This window comes from Aristolochia californica, unplaced genomic scaffold (assembly GCF_029961685.1).
Source record: "Aristolochia californica isolate CCGP_79_NKW_82.1479 unplaced genomic scaffold, dmAriCali1.0.hap1 SCAF_16, whole genome shotgun sequence".
Taxonomy (NCBI): Eukaryota; Viridiplantae; Streptophyta; class Magnoliopsida; order Piperales; family Aristolochiaceae; genus Aristolochia; species Aristolochia californica.
In genome coordinates this window covers 22,342,754-22,359,520 of record NW_027181837.1, presented here as the reverse complement: position 1 = coordinate 22,359,520, position 16,767 = coordinate 22,342,754, and the positions used below count along the sequence as shown (strand labels likewise).

At 41.1% G+C, this 16,767-nt stretch overlaps 2 protein-coding genes across 2 annotated transcripts; one reads left to right on the top strand and one right to left on the bottom strand.

Moving 5' to 3' along the window:
* Nucleotides 1-1,741: 1,741 nt before the first annotated feature.
* LOC137953337 (probable inositol transporter 2) lies at nt 1,742-5,265 on the bottom strand. The gene is made up of 6 exons (XM_068800697.1): nt 4,929-5,265; nt 4,226-4,296; nt 3,370-3,705; nt 3,160-3,267; nt 2,468-3,064; nt 1,742-2,383 (listed from the first exon to the last, which is right to left on the bottom strand). The coding sequence occupies exons 1-6, from the start codon at nt 5,059-5,061 to the stop codon at nt 1,892-1,894; spliced, it is 1,737 nt and encodes a 578-aa protein (XP_068656798.1). The 5' UTR covers nt 5,062-5,265; the 3' UTR covers nt 1,742-1,891.
* Nucleotides 5,266-15,717: 10,452 nt separating this feature from the next.
* On the top strand, nt 15,718-16,044 carry LOC137952754 (glutaredoxin-C9-like). The gene has a single exon (XM_068799811.1). It carries the CDS (start codon nt 15,718-15,720, stop codon nt 16,042-16,044), a length of 327 nt encoding a protein of 108 aa, XP_068655912.1.
* Nucleotides 16,045-16,767: the final 723 nt, after the last annotated feature.

Here is a 16,767-nt window from a genome sequence, read left to right as displayed (position 1 = left end):
AAATATTAATTATTAATATAAAATTAATTATTATTTTTTATAAAATAAACCATATGGATTTATATTTATACTATTTTTTATATTATAAATTAGATAAAAGACAATCCTTCTTATCATTCCAATAACACTTTCTTAAGCTTATGGTAATATAATACTGACCCCCTAAGCAGGTAGGCTTAGTAGATTAAAGCCAGGAAAGAGATGAATTCAGTTTTGCTGTCTCCCGTCCATTGGCTCCAGCGCTCTGAAAAGAATAAACAAAGAAGAACCATGTCAGGGATCTTTTTCCTCTTTCAAGTTTGAACCTCTTTCGTCTCATCGCCGATTCCTCGCCCCATGAATTTTGCTGCCAAGGGTTTGAAATATTTCGTCTTTTTAAGCTGACTTCCGTAAGCAGGAATTTAATTCTGCTAATGACTCATGCGTTGACGTACTTTTCGATGGGACTGGCACTGCCGGGTGGGGAGGAGGACAATGCGTCTGGTTTGTTAAGTATGGCCGTACATTTAGGCTTTATCCAGGAAGAAAACGACCCGGCTACGGACTGCTTGAACAGGTTGATCCGATCCAAGTTCCGCTCTGGTGATCTGTGGGAATGCAATGCTGCTATCTGTTTGAGGAGGAAGGAAACGATGGGATGATTTTAATTTGAATTAGGTTTTGAGGGTTGAATGGTATCTGTTCGGAGAAATGCCCCTGAGCATTCTTGAGTACTGAATTTGATTTTTTAATCGAATGGGTAAAGTCGATTGTTTAGAGATTATGTTCTTCGTCCGAATTTGGTGTTTTAATCGAATGGGTACAGTCGATTGTTTAGAGATTATGTTCTTCAACCGAAGGAAAAATCCATGATCTATCCTTATTTAAGGTTCTTTCTCCGGGCAGATATTCATATTTTTCAGAAGAAGCTATCGCATTAGACGTAGTTTTGGACGTGAAATACATTTCAGATTTGAGCGTACAGATATCTGATTGGTTTCGATTCTCATAAATGGGAATTTCTGGGAAGCAAAGCAACTTTAATGTTGGAGCTTGGATGCAAGAAAGAGGCTGAAAAGCTTATTGGTCCGCTACACAGGGAAATGGGCGGGTGCAGAAGAAGAAATCGGCAAAGAGAAAGAACCCAGAACGCAAAGCGGAGGCCACAGCGGGCTCCCCTCGCGTAGAGCTGCAGCGTTGCGCCCCGATTCTTACCCAAATCATGGCGATGTCCCCCAGTCGGTTATCAAAAATTCGCGAAAATCGACTTTGAAATCAGCAGCCACTGCGTTTCGTGGAAAGCAATGCTCCGGCACCTGCCGGCGTTAATGAAGCCGCGCATTAAAAAAATCAGCCCAGCAGCAAAGCAGACAGCACAGATGCGATTAAAAAAACAAGAACAGGAGGGAAGACATCGGCAGAGCACTTGGGAAAGAGAAAGTACCATCAGCATGGCTTCTAGCTTTTTTTTTGGCTCGCTCCTTGGGCTGACACTTCGCTTTCGCTTTCTATTTTTTTTAATGGCGGGCACATGTGTCATGGTCTCAGGCTAACCAGCCCCAGTGAAATGTTCCCTTTGTGCAATGCACGCACACTTTTCTAGCAAAGGGAGAGTGTGGAGACACCACTTGTCATGATGCCTCCTCACATCTACTCTAATCTAATCTCTTTCTTTTTCTTTATTTTCAATTTAAACATCATCGGTCTCCTAAGTTTGAGCAACCCTAGATCTTGGGTTGATCTTCCTTGGACTGATACTGGGTTATCGATTTGACTCATTACCGCATTGATTAACTTTAATTCATTCACTACTACATCAAATACGATCCAATTACCTAAAATCTATGATGTGTCTCAGAGAGAGATAATCGGGTTGATTTCTCGTGACTAATTTAGATCCATATAGATGCGATTACGCAGTGACAGTAGTACCACCCTTGTCTAATTCATCTGATCTTCTCTTCCGAAAGACGAACTGCAGTGCCCGCCGCTCCAGCATCTTCTCCACCTCTTCGATGGGGAGTCCCTTCGTTTCCGGCACGAAGACCACCACGAAAATCAGAGCCATTACAGAGATGAACCCGAAGATCAAAAATGTCCAAGCAGTCCCGATTGCCTCTGTAAGTGAGAGGAACGACTGTGCGACAATAAGGTTTGAGATCCAGTTGGCTGTAGCAGCCATTCCGCCGCCGATTCCTCTAAACCTCAGTGGGTAGATCTCTGAGTTGACGATCCATGGCACCGTGCCCATCCCCGGTGAGAAGAAGATTATGTACAGAGATAACCCGATGAGCGCCATCCATCCGTTGCGGCTCGGGCAGCCTCTCGAGTACCAGAGCCTGTCTTCCCCGTGGCAGATATCCCTCACTGTGGAGTTCGAGATCAAGCAGGCTCCGGGAAACAACTGTAAAAAAGACTGAATTGCTCAGAGTTCTGCCTTGTCGGACTGGAATCGAGAAGACGAAAGTGACGAGAGGATGTCACGTACCTTGTTGGTGGAAGAAGCGCAGAACCCACATTCTGGAGACGCTTTCAGGCATTTTATACAGTCCCAAGAAGCGGAGGAAGACGACCGGTAGTCCGGGCAGGTGTAAGGTGCAAAATGTGCGGTTTCGACCTTGCTGATTCGAGGCGAGTGAGAAGTGGTTTCATGGAAGACGGCGGTCAGTACTCCCAACGAGACGATAACACCCGTAAGACTGAACAACAGAAGCTTCTTCCTGCCCGTCCTGTCTATGAAATAGATGCTGACGATGGAACCGAAGGCGTTCAGACCGGATGTGATGAGGGAGAGCAGGAGAGCAGTCTGATTTGATGCGAATCCTGCTAATTGGACTATGGTGGGACTGTAATACATTACAGTATTGATGCCGACGAACTGCTGGAACACTTGAAGGCCGATTCCGGCGATCAGTCCTCTCCGCACTGCTTTCGCCTTCAGTAGTTTACTCAGGTTGATCTTCTCGGCGGAGCCTGCTTCTTTGATCTCCGTCTCGACGGATTCCTTGAGCGTCTGCACCTCTGCTTCCACTTCGTGCGGTGGATATATTTTCCTGAGAATCAATTTGGCTTCCTCTTCTCTTCCCTGAAAATGGGGTGACACTGAACATCAAGAACAGTCCACAGTATTGACAAACTCGTCTTTCACAATGGGAATGAAATTAATCCTGGTACATTAACCTTTCTGTAGAGCCAACGAGGCGACTCGGGGAGAAACAACATGAGCAGGAATTGTAACAGAGCCGGAAGCCCAGCAATTCCCAGCATCCATCTCCATGTTCCCGGCGCCTGAAAACAAATGAACCCGTGTCATATTCAGCTCAGATTGGTCTTGTGGAACGATTCTCTATGAATTTGGAAATAAGGAGAAACAAAATTACAGGGGGTCACCTTGGTGAAGGCCAGATTAATGAGATACGACAAGAACTGGCCGCCGGTGATAAGGAAGCCATTGGTACTGACGAGAGAACCTCGGATTTTAGCTGGAGAAGCTTCAGATATGTAAAGGGGGGCACTCATGGATGCCATCCCGACGCCGAGGCCAACGAAAACACGACCAAAAATGAGAAGACCTGGGTTTGGAGCGGAGGCCATGACCACGGAGCCTACGAAGAAGAGGAAATCCGCAACCAGTAACGAAACTCTCCTTCCAAATCGGTCGTTCGTCCAACCTCCGATCGCCGCCCCGATGATAGCTCCGGCGATCGCCATGCTCACGATGCATTCCTGTTAGTTTACATGAAACATAATTCAGCCGTTAGCACATAATTTATGTTTATTAAAAAATTACGATTGATAATAATTCCGAAGCAAAGTTAATGGCAAGTAATGAAAATAAATAATATTAATTTACTGAAAATTATTGAATTATCAAATAAAACATTAAGATATTATTTTATATTTTCCGTCTTATTTCTGAAACCCCGGGCCACGCGATGATGCAAGCCCATAAGAAATGTGGGCTTGGCGGCCTTCTTGAAAATTTTAGACCTCATATAGATGGCTACGTGGTGTGAGGATAGATGATGGAAGAGACAAAACCAGTCACACGACAGCCTTCCCAAACTTACAGCATCTCTGATTCAACTTGAATTTCCTTCGTTTTCATCCGGAATCTTCTCAATTCTAAATGATAAGTGACTTCTCCTCTGAGAAAAGATGTGATATGCGATGAAGTTGGAATCAATTAGCTTTAATTCGACAAGACAAGTAAATCTCTCTCTCGAATTTATGATTAGATGTGCACCTGTAAAACGGTTCTGCGATCGACTGATTTGAAGTCGTCTCTGATGTAGAGAAGAGCTCCGGAAATAACGCCTGGTTAATTCACAAAGAGTGTAAGTCCAGACAAAGAATTATGCCTGTGAAGGAAACTCTTTTAGCAAGGAGATCGGTACTGTTCATTCATGGCTATCTAATCAACGAGAAAATATAAACCAAAGGAAGCAAAGAGAAAATGGGGAAGCTCGACTTCTTTCCATGGAGTTGGCGAGCTTTGTTTTTTTTTTTTTTTTTGTGGGGGGGGGATATAAAAATGTCTGCAAAAGCTGTCGGAAGCTGAAAAGGAAGAAGAGACGACTGCGAAGAGGTTCAGACGAAAAAATAAAAAAAACAACTCAAGAACGAAACCCATTACAGTTACACCCTTTGTCTGTGCTGGGATATCTCTGAATTCCTCGCTAAAATCAGTTTTCTTCCAAAACAGGGAACAGATAAGTCTACCCCATGTCAGAAAAAAACATTTGCAGAAACAATTTACAGAAAACAGACAGGAAAAGAAATGCTGAAGCAGTAGAGGAGAAGTACGAGAAGAGGAAAACTGAGTTGGAGAGAGAAAAACAATGGCTGCCGAACTTGAAGAAGAGCTGAAAACATCACCAGCTTGAAAAGTGGAGAACAGAGAAGAAACTTTTGAAATAAAAAGGAAAACAAAAAAACAATAAAGAGACCTGTGTCATAACCGAAGAGCAGACCACCAATTCCTGCGGAGAAAGCGAGGCGAAGAACGTAAGGATTCCTCCATGCCAGCGAGAAACACTCTCTGAAGGCCGACGCCTCCGCCGGATGAATTCCTCCTTCCATTATTCTCTAAACCCAGAAGCAGAATCTCAATTCAGAGCTCCAAACTCTTCACGTAACTCCAACGACCCAATTTCACCCAACAGAATCAAAACCAGACACAGCAGAAGGCGATGATTTCATCAAGGTCGGACAGGAAAACATATATATAAATCGCGCACGAAACGAGAAACAGAAAAACACGCAGCAGAGCTGGTGCAGTCCTGAAGCAAGAAAGGACTGGAGCGAGTTGAGGCTAGAGAAAATCTCCTATTTATGGACGGATTTGAAAAGAGCTTCCGGCCAGAGTCAAGATACAATCACCTGTGTCGTTTAACTCCCCACACAGTAACAGTAAATGAATAGAGATAAGATCGAAGTGCGTCATCAGAGACTGAAAAGTATGGGATTAAGTAAAAAACGAGGATCGAGGGGACGATTATAATATCTTATATCTCCTTTCCAAAAGAAAAAATTTTACACAGACTTACCATGATCACGCGCCATTACTACTAAAAAAACAGTGTTCACAAGTCAAAACCGCGAGTCTGTTCCTTCCAACAAGTGATCTCATGGTTTGGTAAATTCTATTTGATTCAAACTGGTCTGATTCAGAAAAGTGGTTTTGTTTCATTCAGGTTTTTTATTCCTTTGATGATCAGTTTTTTGCAGGAAAAGAACAAAAAACTCAATTAAAATCAATAATCGTTAAAACAGAACGGCCGGATCACCATCCGTTCAGATATATATTTAAAGAACAATGTTTTATTAATTATTTTTCCTTGTAAAATACATTTAAGAAAATGTTGGAAGATGATCCAAAACGAAAACATAGTGGTATTTGCGGTCAATCAATATAAATTAATTTGTAATCTGATTCAAATCCAATTAGCAACTATGGGTGCATAAGAAATATATTGAATCGATTATGTTTAATGAATAGATCCAAGGATCAAGTAGGAAATGATCCTTTAAATCATCTAACTACAACAAAATATAAGATCAACCAACATTTATTGAATTTAAAAAAGAGTCAAAAGAAATGGTTTATGGAGAGATCCATGAATCAGGATCCTAGATACAAATGGTCTAGTGGGAGAAAGAAATTCGACGAACACCATTTTCGTTCGATTTGATCGATTACGTGTTAATCAACATTCGATTGATTGGTTCCAGGTTATCCATTCTGTCATCCCTGCGTAAGGGATTGGCAAGGAAATTGCAGGTCTGATTTTTCTTTGAATTGCTCCAGCATCATTTCGTCTCGGACGCTGGACAAGAGCAATAAATTATTTTGTTGTCTTTGCTTTGACAGTAATTGCTCTCCTGCTTCTAGAGACACCACTTGGCAATATCTGCTGCTAACCCTCTGTCTCTCTCTCTCTTTCTCTCTCTTTTGACAGTAGCATTGGCCATTGTTGTAAGCAATTTGAACAAACATGTCCCAAGGTTTAGTAAAAGAGGATTTCCGCCTAGGTTTGTGGAATTCAAGTTGTTTATCATAGTTGTTCTTGGACCAGTTTTGGCGATTACTACAGCAAAGAGTTTTTTTCTGTAAGGAAGCTGATCTGTTGTGCAGGTTCAAAGCACTTGGTTGAGATTTGAGAGGAAGACATTGACAAGGAATTTCAGCTTGAAAAGGAAAGAAATGCCAAATCCTACCTAAAAAGGATACCCAGCCCCACCGGCCACCAGCCCTCCTCCTTTCAGGTCGGTTTTCATGAACATGGAAAGTCCAGGAGGAGAAAAAACAGGAGAGGAATTGCATTTTCAGAGATTATTTGAACGATTTCTGAGTCCAAATTCAGAAACCAAATCGGGGTTTTTAGCGGAGTAAAACCCTGAGTTTTCTTTGTGAAGGAGAATAAAACTTCTCTTTCAAAAGCCAGAACATTGATCAGAACAGGGACATAACGCATGCATGGGAAAGAAGACGAGACGTAAAGCTAGTATGGTCCCAGAGCTTCGTCTGTATTCATGGAGGAGACGACGGATATTAAGAGATTCCCTTTACATAATCTCTTTGCAAAGCTCGTAAAGGGCTTGTAGATCTCGGACATGTATTATTCAATGTGCAAAAGTGGTGACTTTTGGGGAATCAAAAGAAGCTCGAAACTCTTCTTTCAGGAAAGGGTTCAGCTGAGAATAATATCTCTCGCTTTTCCGATTCGGATAGAGGATGACCAGTTCTTTTTGACAACCACTGGGTTCAATTTTTTACTCTCTCTTTACTGATGAAACGTCTTCGAAATCCAAATCAAGTCAAGGTGGTTTTCTCAGCAAAAGCATCATCATTTACCAACTATCTGGAGGAACAGAAAGATACCTTGAACAATGATGGTCATGGGATAAGACCGGTAAGCACTCGAAATACGGAAATCATTCCTACCCAGAATTTCTTTCTCCCATTATCTCCCCCCAAAAACCAATTAACAGTTAAAAAAACAAGACCCAACAAATTGTTGTTCATCGAATTCGATCATCAGGGTGGATCTGTGATCTGCTTTATCAAGCGGTGCCCACTGCCCACTATCTGTTTACCGAAAATCCTGATCAAATGCAACTTTCAGAGTGATGGATGAATTCCTACTTCTACACGTGAGCCATGTTCAGCTGCCTACCCACATCGAAATGGGACCCGAGAAGAGAAGACCCCACATAGTGCTTTCATGACGATTCACTGGAAGGACCACCTCATTATAGTTACAGGACTCTGCTGTCTGTAGCTCTTCACTTGGGGAAGACAACACTTTGTGGTCCTCAGTCCTCGCTTTGATGATATAAATGTTGACCTCTCTTTGCATGCTTCGATTACAATTAGATCCAAATTTCTCTTCTGGGTTTAGGAGCCGAGAGGAAGAGTCCTTCAAGGCAAGGCTACACAGCAAGCGCCAAAAACATTTGTCAGAACTAGATTGAGCACCAGAGATCTCAAATCTATCGAGTATTCGTATCATACGAAGAACAGACAAGTGCCTCAGGACAACTCCTAAGAGCAATCACTCAGCCACAAACTCGGATCCTACGTGTTCTAATCCCAGTTGTTTTCTTCTGCAAATGTAAACTCAGGCTTTCAGTAGCAGGAGACCAGACAAAAGGAAAGGTTGAGATCCCATTCCATCCACTTTCTGCTAGTCTAGATAGCAGTAGAGTATGCTGTGAGACCAAGAACATTGTGGGGGAGATCCCATACTTTGTTCTTATCTTCAAATTTATGAACGGCGAGATCACTAATGGGATTTCAGACACTCCAGTCTTGGCATCGGATGAGGCAATGAAGCAAAGAAATCACAGAAGATCCAGAAATGCCATTAGCTGGATGTAATCTTCCTGAATCCCTCTCACATGTAAAGTGGATGTGGTGTTGTCTGCCAAAGAAGATGTGATGCCCTCTAGACGAACAGTCCCTGAACTGGGAACTGGAATTTGAGCTTCGCCAATCTTAATTGCAGGCAGTAGATTTAGAAACTTAAACTTTTACAAGAATTATTTATGGCTTATTTGTTTAGAATCTGTTTTATGGTTTAACGATTGCTTCTGCTTTCAGATATGATCATGTTTTAATCTGAAATGGACCACTAATTTGGGTGAGACAGGACTGTTAGAGTATGTGAAATGGATTTGATTGATCTAGCCAAGCTTCATTAATCCTTATCTTATTACCCTTGTCTTGTCAAAATCTAAGGCCCATCGATCTAAGAATTCCTATATGAATAACACCTATGCAAAAATGTATAAGCACAGTGGGCTTGTAGTGACCCCTATCGGCCCAAGTAGCTGCCAGTCTTTCAAGAATAGATCCCTAAATAAAAGGTCCATCGCATAATTTTAAGAATGGATCCCTTGCCTTGTCAATAAAGGCCCAAACTAATAGAAGCAGTTATATTTAAGGCCCACCCATCTGAAATTCTTATCACCAATGCAGAAATGTATAAGCCTACTGGGCTCGCGGTCGGCCCAATAGCTGCAACTCTTTCAATTGTGGACCCATAAGTAAAAGGTCCATCGCCCTATTTTTAAGAATGGATATCCTTAGATTAATGCACCCTTGTCTTGTCAATAGGGGCCAAACTAATAGAAAAAGTTATATTTATGGCCCACCCATCTGATAATTCCTATCACCAATGCAAAAATGTATAAGCCCACTGGCCTCGTGGTGGGCTCACTAGCTACAACTCTTTCAATAATGGACCCATATATAAACGATCCATGGCCTATTTTAAGAATGGATATTCTTATATTCATACCCTTGTCTTGTCTATATGGGCCCTTACTAATAGAAGCAGTAATATCTAAGGCCCACCGATCTGAGAATTCCTATTATGAATCATATCTATTCAAAAATGTATGAGCTCAGTGGGCTCATACTTGCTTCCCACTGGGCTAGCCGTTGGCCCAATCGCCGCAACTTTCAATTATGGACCCATAAGTAAAAGGTCCATCGCCCTATTTTTAAGAATGGATATCCTTATATTAATGCACCCTTCTCTTGTCAAAAGGGGCCCAAACTAATAGAAGCAGTTATATTTATAAGCCCAATGGGCTCGTGGTGGGCTCAATAGCTGCAACTCTTTCAATAATGGACCCATAAGTAAACGGTCCATGGCCAATTTTTAAGAATGGATATTCTTATATTCATTCCCTTGTCTTGTCTCTATGGGCCCTTACTAATAGAAGCAGTAATATCTAAGGCCCACCGATCTGAGAATTCCTATTATGAATCACATCTACTCAAAAATGTATAAGCTCAGTGGGCCCAAGTTGCTGCCACTCTTTCAAGAATGGACCCGTCCATCACCCATTTTTAAGAATGGATATTCTTGATTGATACCCTTGTCTTGTCAATATGGGCTCATAGAAATAGAAGCAGTAATTTCTAAGGCCCATACATCTGAAAATTCTTATATGCCCCAGTGGGCTCGTAGTGAGCCCCATCGGTCCAAGTTGCTGCCACTCATTCAAGAATGGACCCCTAAGTGAAAGGTCCATTGCCTATTTTTAAGAATGGATATCCTTAGATTAGTACCCTTTGTCATGTCAATATGGGCCCATACAAATAGAGGTAGTAATATCCAAGGCCTTCGGGCCAAGTTGCTACCAATTAATTCTGGTTCAATTGAGTTGAACCGGCCGATCCGATCCTGGTAACACTAGTTTAATTAAAAAAATAAAATTATTAATTTTATTTTTAAAGGTCAATTTACATGAATTGTTTCAAGTGATTATTTAGGTTTAATATAATTCATAATTTATTATTTTCAACTTTTATTCTTATAAAAATATATCAAGGGATACGATGGGGTCGGATGTGTAAACAGATGATGGGTTTTCGTTAATAAACATTAAACCAAACCGAACCACGCCTACCCCTAAGCAGGGGAACCAACCATGACAGGAGGCCAAGTTACCGTTTATAAATCAAACGGTGGCGTGATGGAAACGGTGACTTTCCATTCCATGCAGTCGCTGAATCCAAAGATGGTAAGACAGGATTCGAGTCCACTTCTTACTATCAATAACACTCGTGAAAGATTCCTTTTACAGTCCAAATTTGATGAATCACGGTAGAGTTAGCAATCACACTCCTCCTCCTACTATGATTCTGTAATAAAAACAATTTAAATTCTTCCTTCCTATCTTAACAGCAAGCCATCGTCGTCCCCGCTAGATCAATGACCAAGCAGAGAGGTAAGTATCTCATGCACCCAGAAAGCTTTTCTTTTTCCGTTTCTTGTTTCTCATGTTCAATGAATTGTGAAAACGGGAATAAGAAAGCCCAAAGCAGTACCCTTTTTGTCTCCATGCTTTTCTCTGTAAAATCTGTCTGTTTCATGGAGTTCAGTTCAATCATACTTGGTTCCTAGTGCAATAGCTCTTGATCATCCATGTTGTTGGTTTTCTTTACGTTTTTTAAACTCTTTATAGGGTTCAATGGCTGTCTTCATTCTGTTCAAGACAGGCAACCAGAAGCCCAGAATTGAATTAGACGATTTCTGAAACGTCTACAGAGTTAATGGGAAAAATTATAGGTAACTGTCCTCCTTAAAACTCTCCCACCCATCTGTTTTGTTTCCCTGTTATTGACACAGTCAATTCGACTTATTTTGGGGAAGAAAAAAAAACCATGATTAGCTACAGGTCTTTTAATCTGCCTAGCAGCGTTTTCTCAATTCTTTGTTTTTTTTTCTTTTTAGTTTTCACCTCTAATGGAAAATCAACCTCAGAAAAAAAGAAAAAGAAAAAGAGCTGCTGTATCTTCTTCTTCTTCTTCTTCTTATCCTAACCTTCTTCTCCAATTCTTCTCCTCTCTCCCCGCTACTGTATTTGAAACTTGTAAACCACGGGTTTACTCGCCTGAATCCGCTCTGATCCATTCATGGCTTGTTCCAATGGAAACAGAGATGCATTACCTGGAGATGTCGCCCAGTGGAAGAACAGAGATTGAGTACGCCATCTACAAGAAGTCCTACTGCAATGGCGGCGGCAGCCCGCGGTACACGAGTCTCAAGGACATCATCCCAAGTTCGCCGTTAGCTGGAAGTCTGCTCCCGTTCGAGGGGGGCATCGGCTTCTCCTCCGCCAACATCACGATCAAGAACCAGCTAGTTAAGCACGCGGCGTCGATGTACCTGCAATCGACAGCGATGCTGGCTACCAGAAACCGGAACTGCTTCCCGAGTTTCTGGGCTAGGGCCGTGCGGAGGAATCCGGCGTGTACGTGCCTGGGCGCCATCACGAGACCCATCCGCTCGTTTCTGCAAAACATGGCGAATCAAATCGGGGACATTTGGGGTCGCAGGAGCATTTTCGTATGAGCTTTGAATTCGCCCGTATAAGTTTCCTTGTTATTTCGTTTTAATTTCCGGCATATTTGTTTAAAATCTTCACCTTCTTCCAGTTATCTCTGTGCTTTCTTTCTTTCTGTGATCTGTAAAAAGATAACATCAATGTCGATCTTCTTTCATTGTTCTCGAGTATTAGAAAAGCATTTTCAGATTCTAACCTTAGTACGAATGAATGATCACGAAGTTTATCTCTTTGTTTATTATTGTTTTTAGGGAATTTTACCAAAATACCGATTTAAAATAACTTATTTATAATAATAACGAAGACTACAAAATATTTACAAAACTACTGAACTTTGACCGGTCCACCGTATATGTGGACAGTCAAAGGCGACACGTAAACTTTGACTGCTTACGCGTCGCCCCGTCATCAGAGCGGTACTATAGATGAACACATAGGTTGCCACGTCATTATTATTGACACGTCATCTGCCATGTCATGATAAAATTTTGAATAAATTTTAAAAAAATTAAAAAATCAAATAAACTTTTTATTACCTAATATCTGAAATAAAAAATTAAAATTTATTTAATAAACAATTAAAAAAATAACTCTTACCTATTTATTATGTGGTAAGACTTAAGAGTAAGATTTTTTTTCTTTATAAATATTTTAAATCTAATATTTTACTTATTTTATTTTATTTTTTAAAATATAAAGTTATAAAAAGTATAATGATAATTTTTTTAATTAATAAATATTTTTATTGATATTAAATGGTGTTAAAATAGTAAGAGTTATTTTTTTAATTGTTTATTAAAAAAAATTTAATTTTTTATTTCAGATATTAGGTAATAAAAAGTGTATTTGATTTTTTAATTTTTTTTAAATTTATTCAAAAATTTATCATGACGTGGCAGATGACATGTCAATAATAATGACGTGGCAGCCTATGTGTTCATCTACAGTGCCGCTCTGAATTTCATCATAGTGGCCTTTTTAGTCACACATGGTCAGACTATTCCTTAATACTCTCCCTCACGTGTAAGCACAGGGATAATTTAGGTGGAGACCCTCACATGTAGTACGTGGATAATTTGGGTGGAATACCTACATACATATTGAGTTATCAAGCTTCCCTTAGACTTGATCTTTCGTTTTCATTTTCCCCATGTCTTCCTACTACCCCTACGGTAATGCCTGGAAGACCCGTAACCCGTGGCAGACCCCAGATCCTCCCAAAGAATCCTTGTGTCAAATTCGGGACCGTAACACTTACATACCTTTGCTTCAGTCCCAGGTCTAACAAATCCACGTGGTTGTTCCATATAAATCTCTTCATCCAAATTTCTATTTAGAAAAGCAGTTTTAACATCCATTTGAAACAACTCATAGTCATAATATGTAACCAATGTAAGGAGAGCTCGAATAGACTGTATTCGTGCAATAGGAGAAAATGTTTCATCATAATCAATCCCGTATTGTTGAGTAAAACCCTTGGGAACATGACGAGCTTTGAATCTTTCAACTTTACCTTCAACATTTCTCTTCCTTGTAAAAATCCAATTGCACTTAATGGGTTTAATCGATGTAGGAGGATTAACAAGTTTCCAAACTTCATTTTTATACATCGAATCCATCTCTTCTTCCATGATCAATTTCTACTTGTCGGAATCCACATCAAGGAATGCTTCCTCGTAAGTGTTAGGATTAATAACATCTTCGTTCAACCTTGTTCTTTCATAAGTTTCTCCAACATAAGTATAAAAATCTAAAAATGATTGGAGTCGGATCTCTACGAGTTAAATATGTAAATAAAAAATATTCAAAGTTATCTTGAATTTTTTGTATATCGAAAATTTTGATTGAATACTTGCAAACGATAAACCCATTTCATCCCGTCGAAGAATAGGGTTCCGATACCAGCATTAGAACAAAAATAATGGCCTTAATTCGCTCTACCTGGGTCTTCACTGCTGTTTTCTTGTATGGACACGACGGACAGATCCGACATCCGAACGATAGAAAGAAGGAAAAGAAGTTAACCATAGAAGGCAAAAAACAGGATGTGTACAATGACCATCAGAGTGATGATGATGGCAGCGGTCTCCGCCAAATCAAATCAGAATGGATCAGAACATCATCTCACCTCTGCCAAAGCTAAAAGGCCCCATCGTCTCAGGTGAGGTTCTCGGTGTTTTGACGGCGTTACTATCTCCGAGGCCGCCATTAAAGTCCACCTCCGCTCGCCGTTAATTCGTCTCGTCCTCCGTTCCGTCCCTAATTTCCTTGCTTTTAATAGACGAGTGAGATTTCATGTAGGTGCAATTTTTTATCAAACAATAATTTTCGTTTGAATTTATCTAATCCACGGTAAATCAGACTGGTTGAATCTCAACCCCATTCCATAATCAATGTAAGAGACTTTTAATTTTTTTTTGTTTGAAAGAAAACATGAATACCTATCTGGTTAGTTTGGTCTGAATTTTAACCAGACCGGTCGGGCTTCTTCTTCTTCTGTGAGACGCAGCCAATGGACAGTCGCCATTATCGAGCTATCCGCGGAAACAGTATAAATAACACGAAACCCCAGCAGCGGCACGCGTTGAGGCAGATGATTTTTTCGCAGGCGGAGGAAGCTCAAAGGTGGTCAGAGATTGTCGGTTCCAGAAAGAGAACTGGTAGCAGGGGTATGAGAGCGTTTTCTCATGTTGTTCGGGTTCTTCCTCCCTCTTCGACCTTGTGTGTAAAAACATATATGTACAGCCCTTGACAACGATCTCGCTCAGTAAAGCCCTTGTTGTCTGCTTGTTTCTTCTTCTCTCGCGGAACTGTAACCAGGTTCTTTAAAAAACGACTGTTTGTTTTTACTATTTTTGCTCTTCTTAGGAGTCCTTCCTCGATTGGAACCACCCTGGCCTGTCATCAAGAGGAAGGAGTGGGAATCGCGAACTGAAACATCCCAACGGTATTTAATTCTTACCAGGGTATCTCCCACAATTTCTGTTTTTCTACTTGTATTTAATAATTTAAAGATTACACCACATTTTTTTGTTTTTTTTTTTCTGGAACAGACCAACAGTTTCTGCTTTTACAGTCTTACGTCGCTCCTAATTTGTTGCAGCTTTAAACGCCTGTTTTGTTCTGTCTTTTACTACTTCCATGCCCCTTCGTCTCTGCTTCAAAATCCTCCCTCCTGTTCGATTTCTTGTTCTTGAGACGCACTTCAGGACATTGTCTTCGTGTTTTGCACAGAGAGCACTGGTCTTCGGTCTTCGTTTTCTCTCTTTAAGCATCTGTCAGCTCGTACGTTAATCAGGCACGCTTGCTGTATTTGCACAAACCGCCGTATCGTTTCAGAAACAACCGATTCCTCTCTCGGCAAAAAATAGAAACGATGAAAAAGTTAACTTTTCAGTCCGAACTACGAACGTGATATATATCCGATCTTCGTCTTCCTTATCCCACGGTTTTTCAATCTGGGTTTTCTACTCCTGGCTGCTTCAGTTCGTCCTGTATTTTGGTTTTCCAATTCGAGCCTTCGTTTCATCACTTCGCCTTTGTGTCGAATCTTTTTAATACAGCTTTCAATTTTGGCTTCCGTTACGGTTAGTCTCTGAAACCGAGCTGCATTTCGCGTTTCTCCATTTTATTGCTTACGCTTACTGTTTAGTGTTCGTCTGTTAAGAGAAAAGCTGCTTGTTCCCTCTTCTTGTTTTTCTTCAGAAAGCTCTGTGGCATTTGCCCGGTTGGACTGATCGTTTGTGATCAGTTGCTCAGGGAAAGTAAGCTAGAGAACTGGGTTGAGGTATCTATCGGGTGATGCAATTCGTGAAGGAAACAGGGGGGATGGTAGGTAGGTGCCTGGTGATGGGCGAGCGGGAACTGTCGGCGATGACACCGTATGAGCGGGTGCGGCGGCTGGCGACTGGGAACGCTGTGGTGGTGTTCAGCCACAGCGGCTGCTGCATGTGCCACGTGGTGAAGCGACTGCTGTTCGGGCTCGGCGTGGGGCCGGTGGTGTACGAGCTGGACGAGGAGAAATGGGGGTCGGAGATGCAGGCGGTCCTGTATCAGCTCATCGGAAACGGCCAGCAGCCGCCGGTTCCGGCAGTTTTCGTCGGAGGGAAGTTCGTGGGGGGTCTTGAAAGCGTTATGTCTCGCCACATCAATGGCACCTTGGTTCCTCTCCTCAAAGAAGCCGGAGCTCTTTGGCTCTGAAATCTGAATCTCTTGCTTCATCTTCTTCCGGTTTGCTTTTACTGTACCCCCCCCCTTCTTCTTCTTCTTCTTCTTCTTCTGCTTCTTCTGTTTTTCTCTCGTTTTTGTTCCAAGTTCATTGATAGAGAAAACAAAAGCAAGCACACACAGACACACACATATATATACATATATATCTTCTTCCTGTCTCTGTTAAATTACCATATGCGGGTCTTTCATCTCCTGCATCCTTTTGCAAAAGGAAAAAAGACTCAGATCATCTGAGTTATGATTATTTACTGCAAGCTTTCAATCAAATTAAATCGTCAAAGAGACGATATTTCTCTGTTAAATCAGCACATGCTGTTCTTTTGCGATGTCCTCCATTGTTTTCAAAAAAGAAAGAAAGTCCCAGATAAAGAGACAGTACCCATAAACGCATCTATCTTTCTCTGGTATATCAACATATGCCGTTCTTGATCTCCTCCATTGTTATAAAAAAAAAAAAAGAAGACCTAGATCATCTGTCTTTCGCTTCATCAGAGTCTTTCCATCAAAATCGTTAAAGATGGACAGCACCCATAAACACCTCTCTTTGTCTGTTAAATCAACATAAGCTGCTCTTTCTTTCGTCTCCTTCTCTTCGTTAAAAAAACAAGAAGTCGTCTGATCAGTTTCTCTTCACAACAATATTTCCATCAATATCGTTACACAGACACGAGTACCCATAAACACATCTTTCTT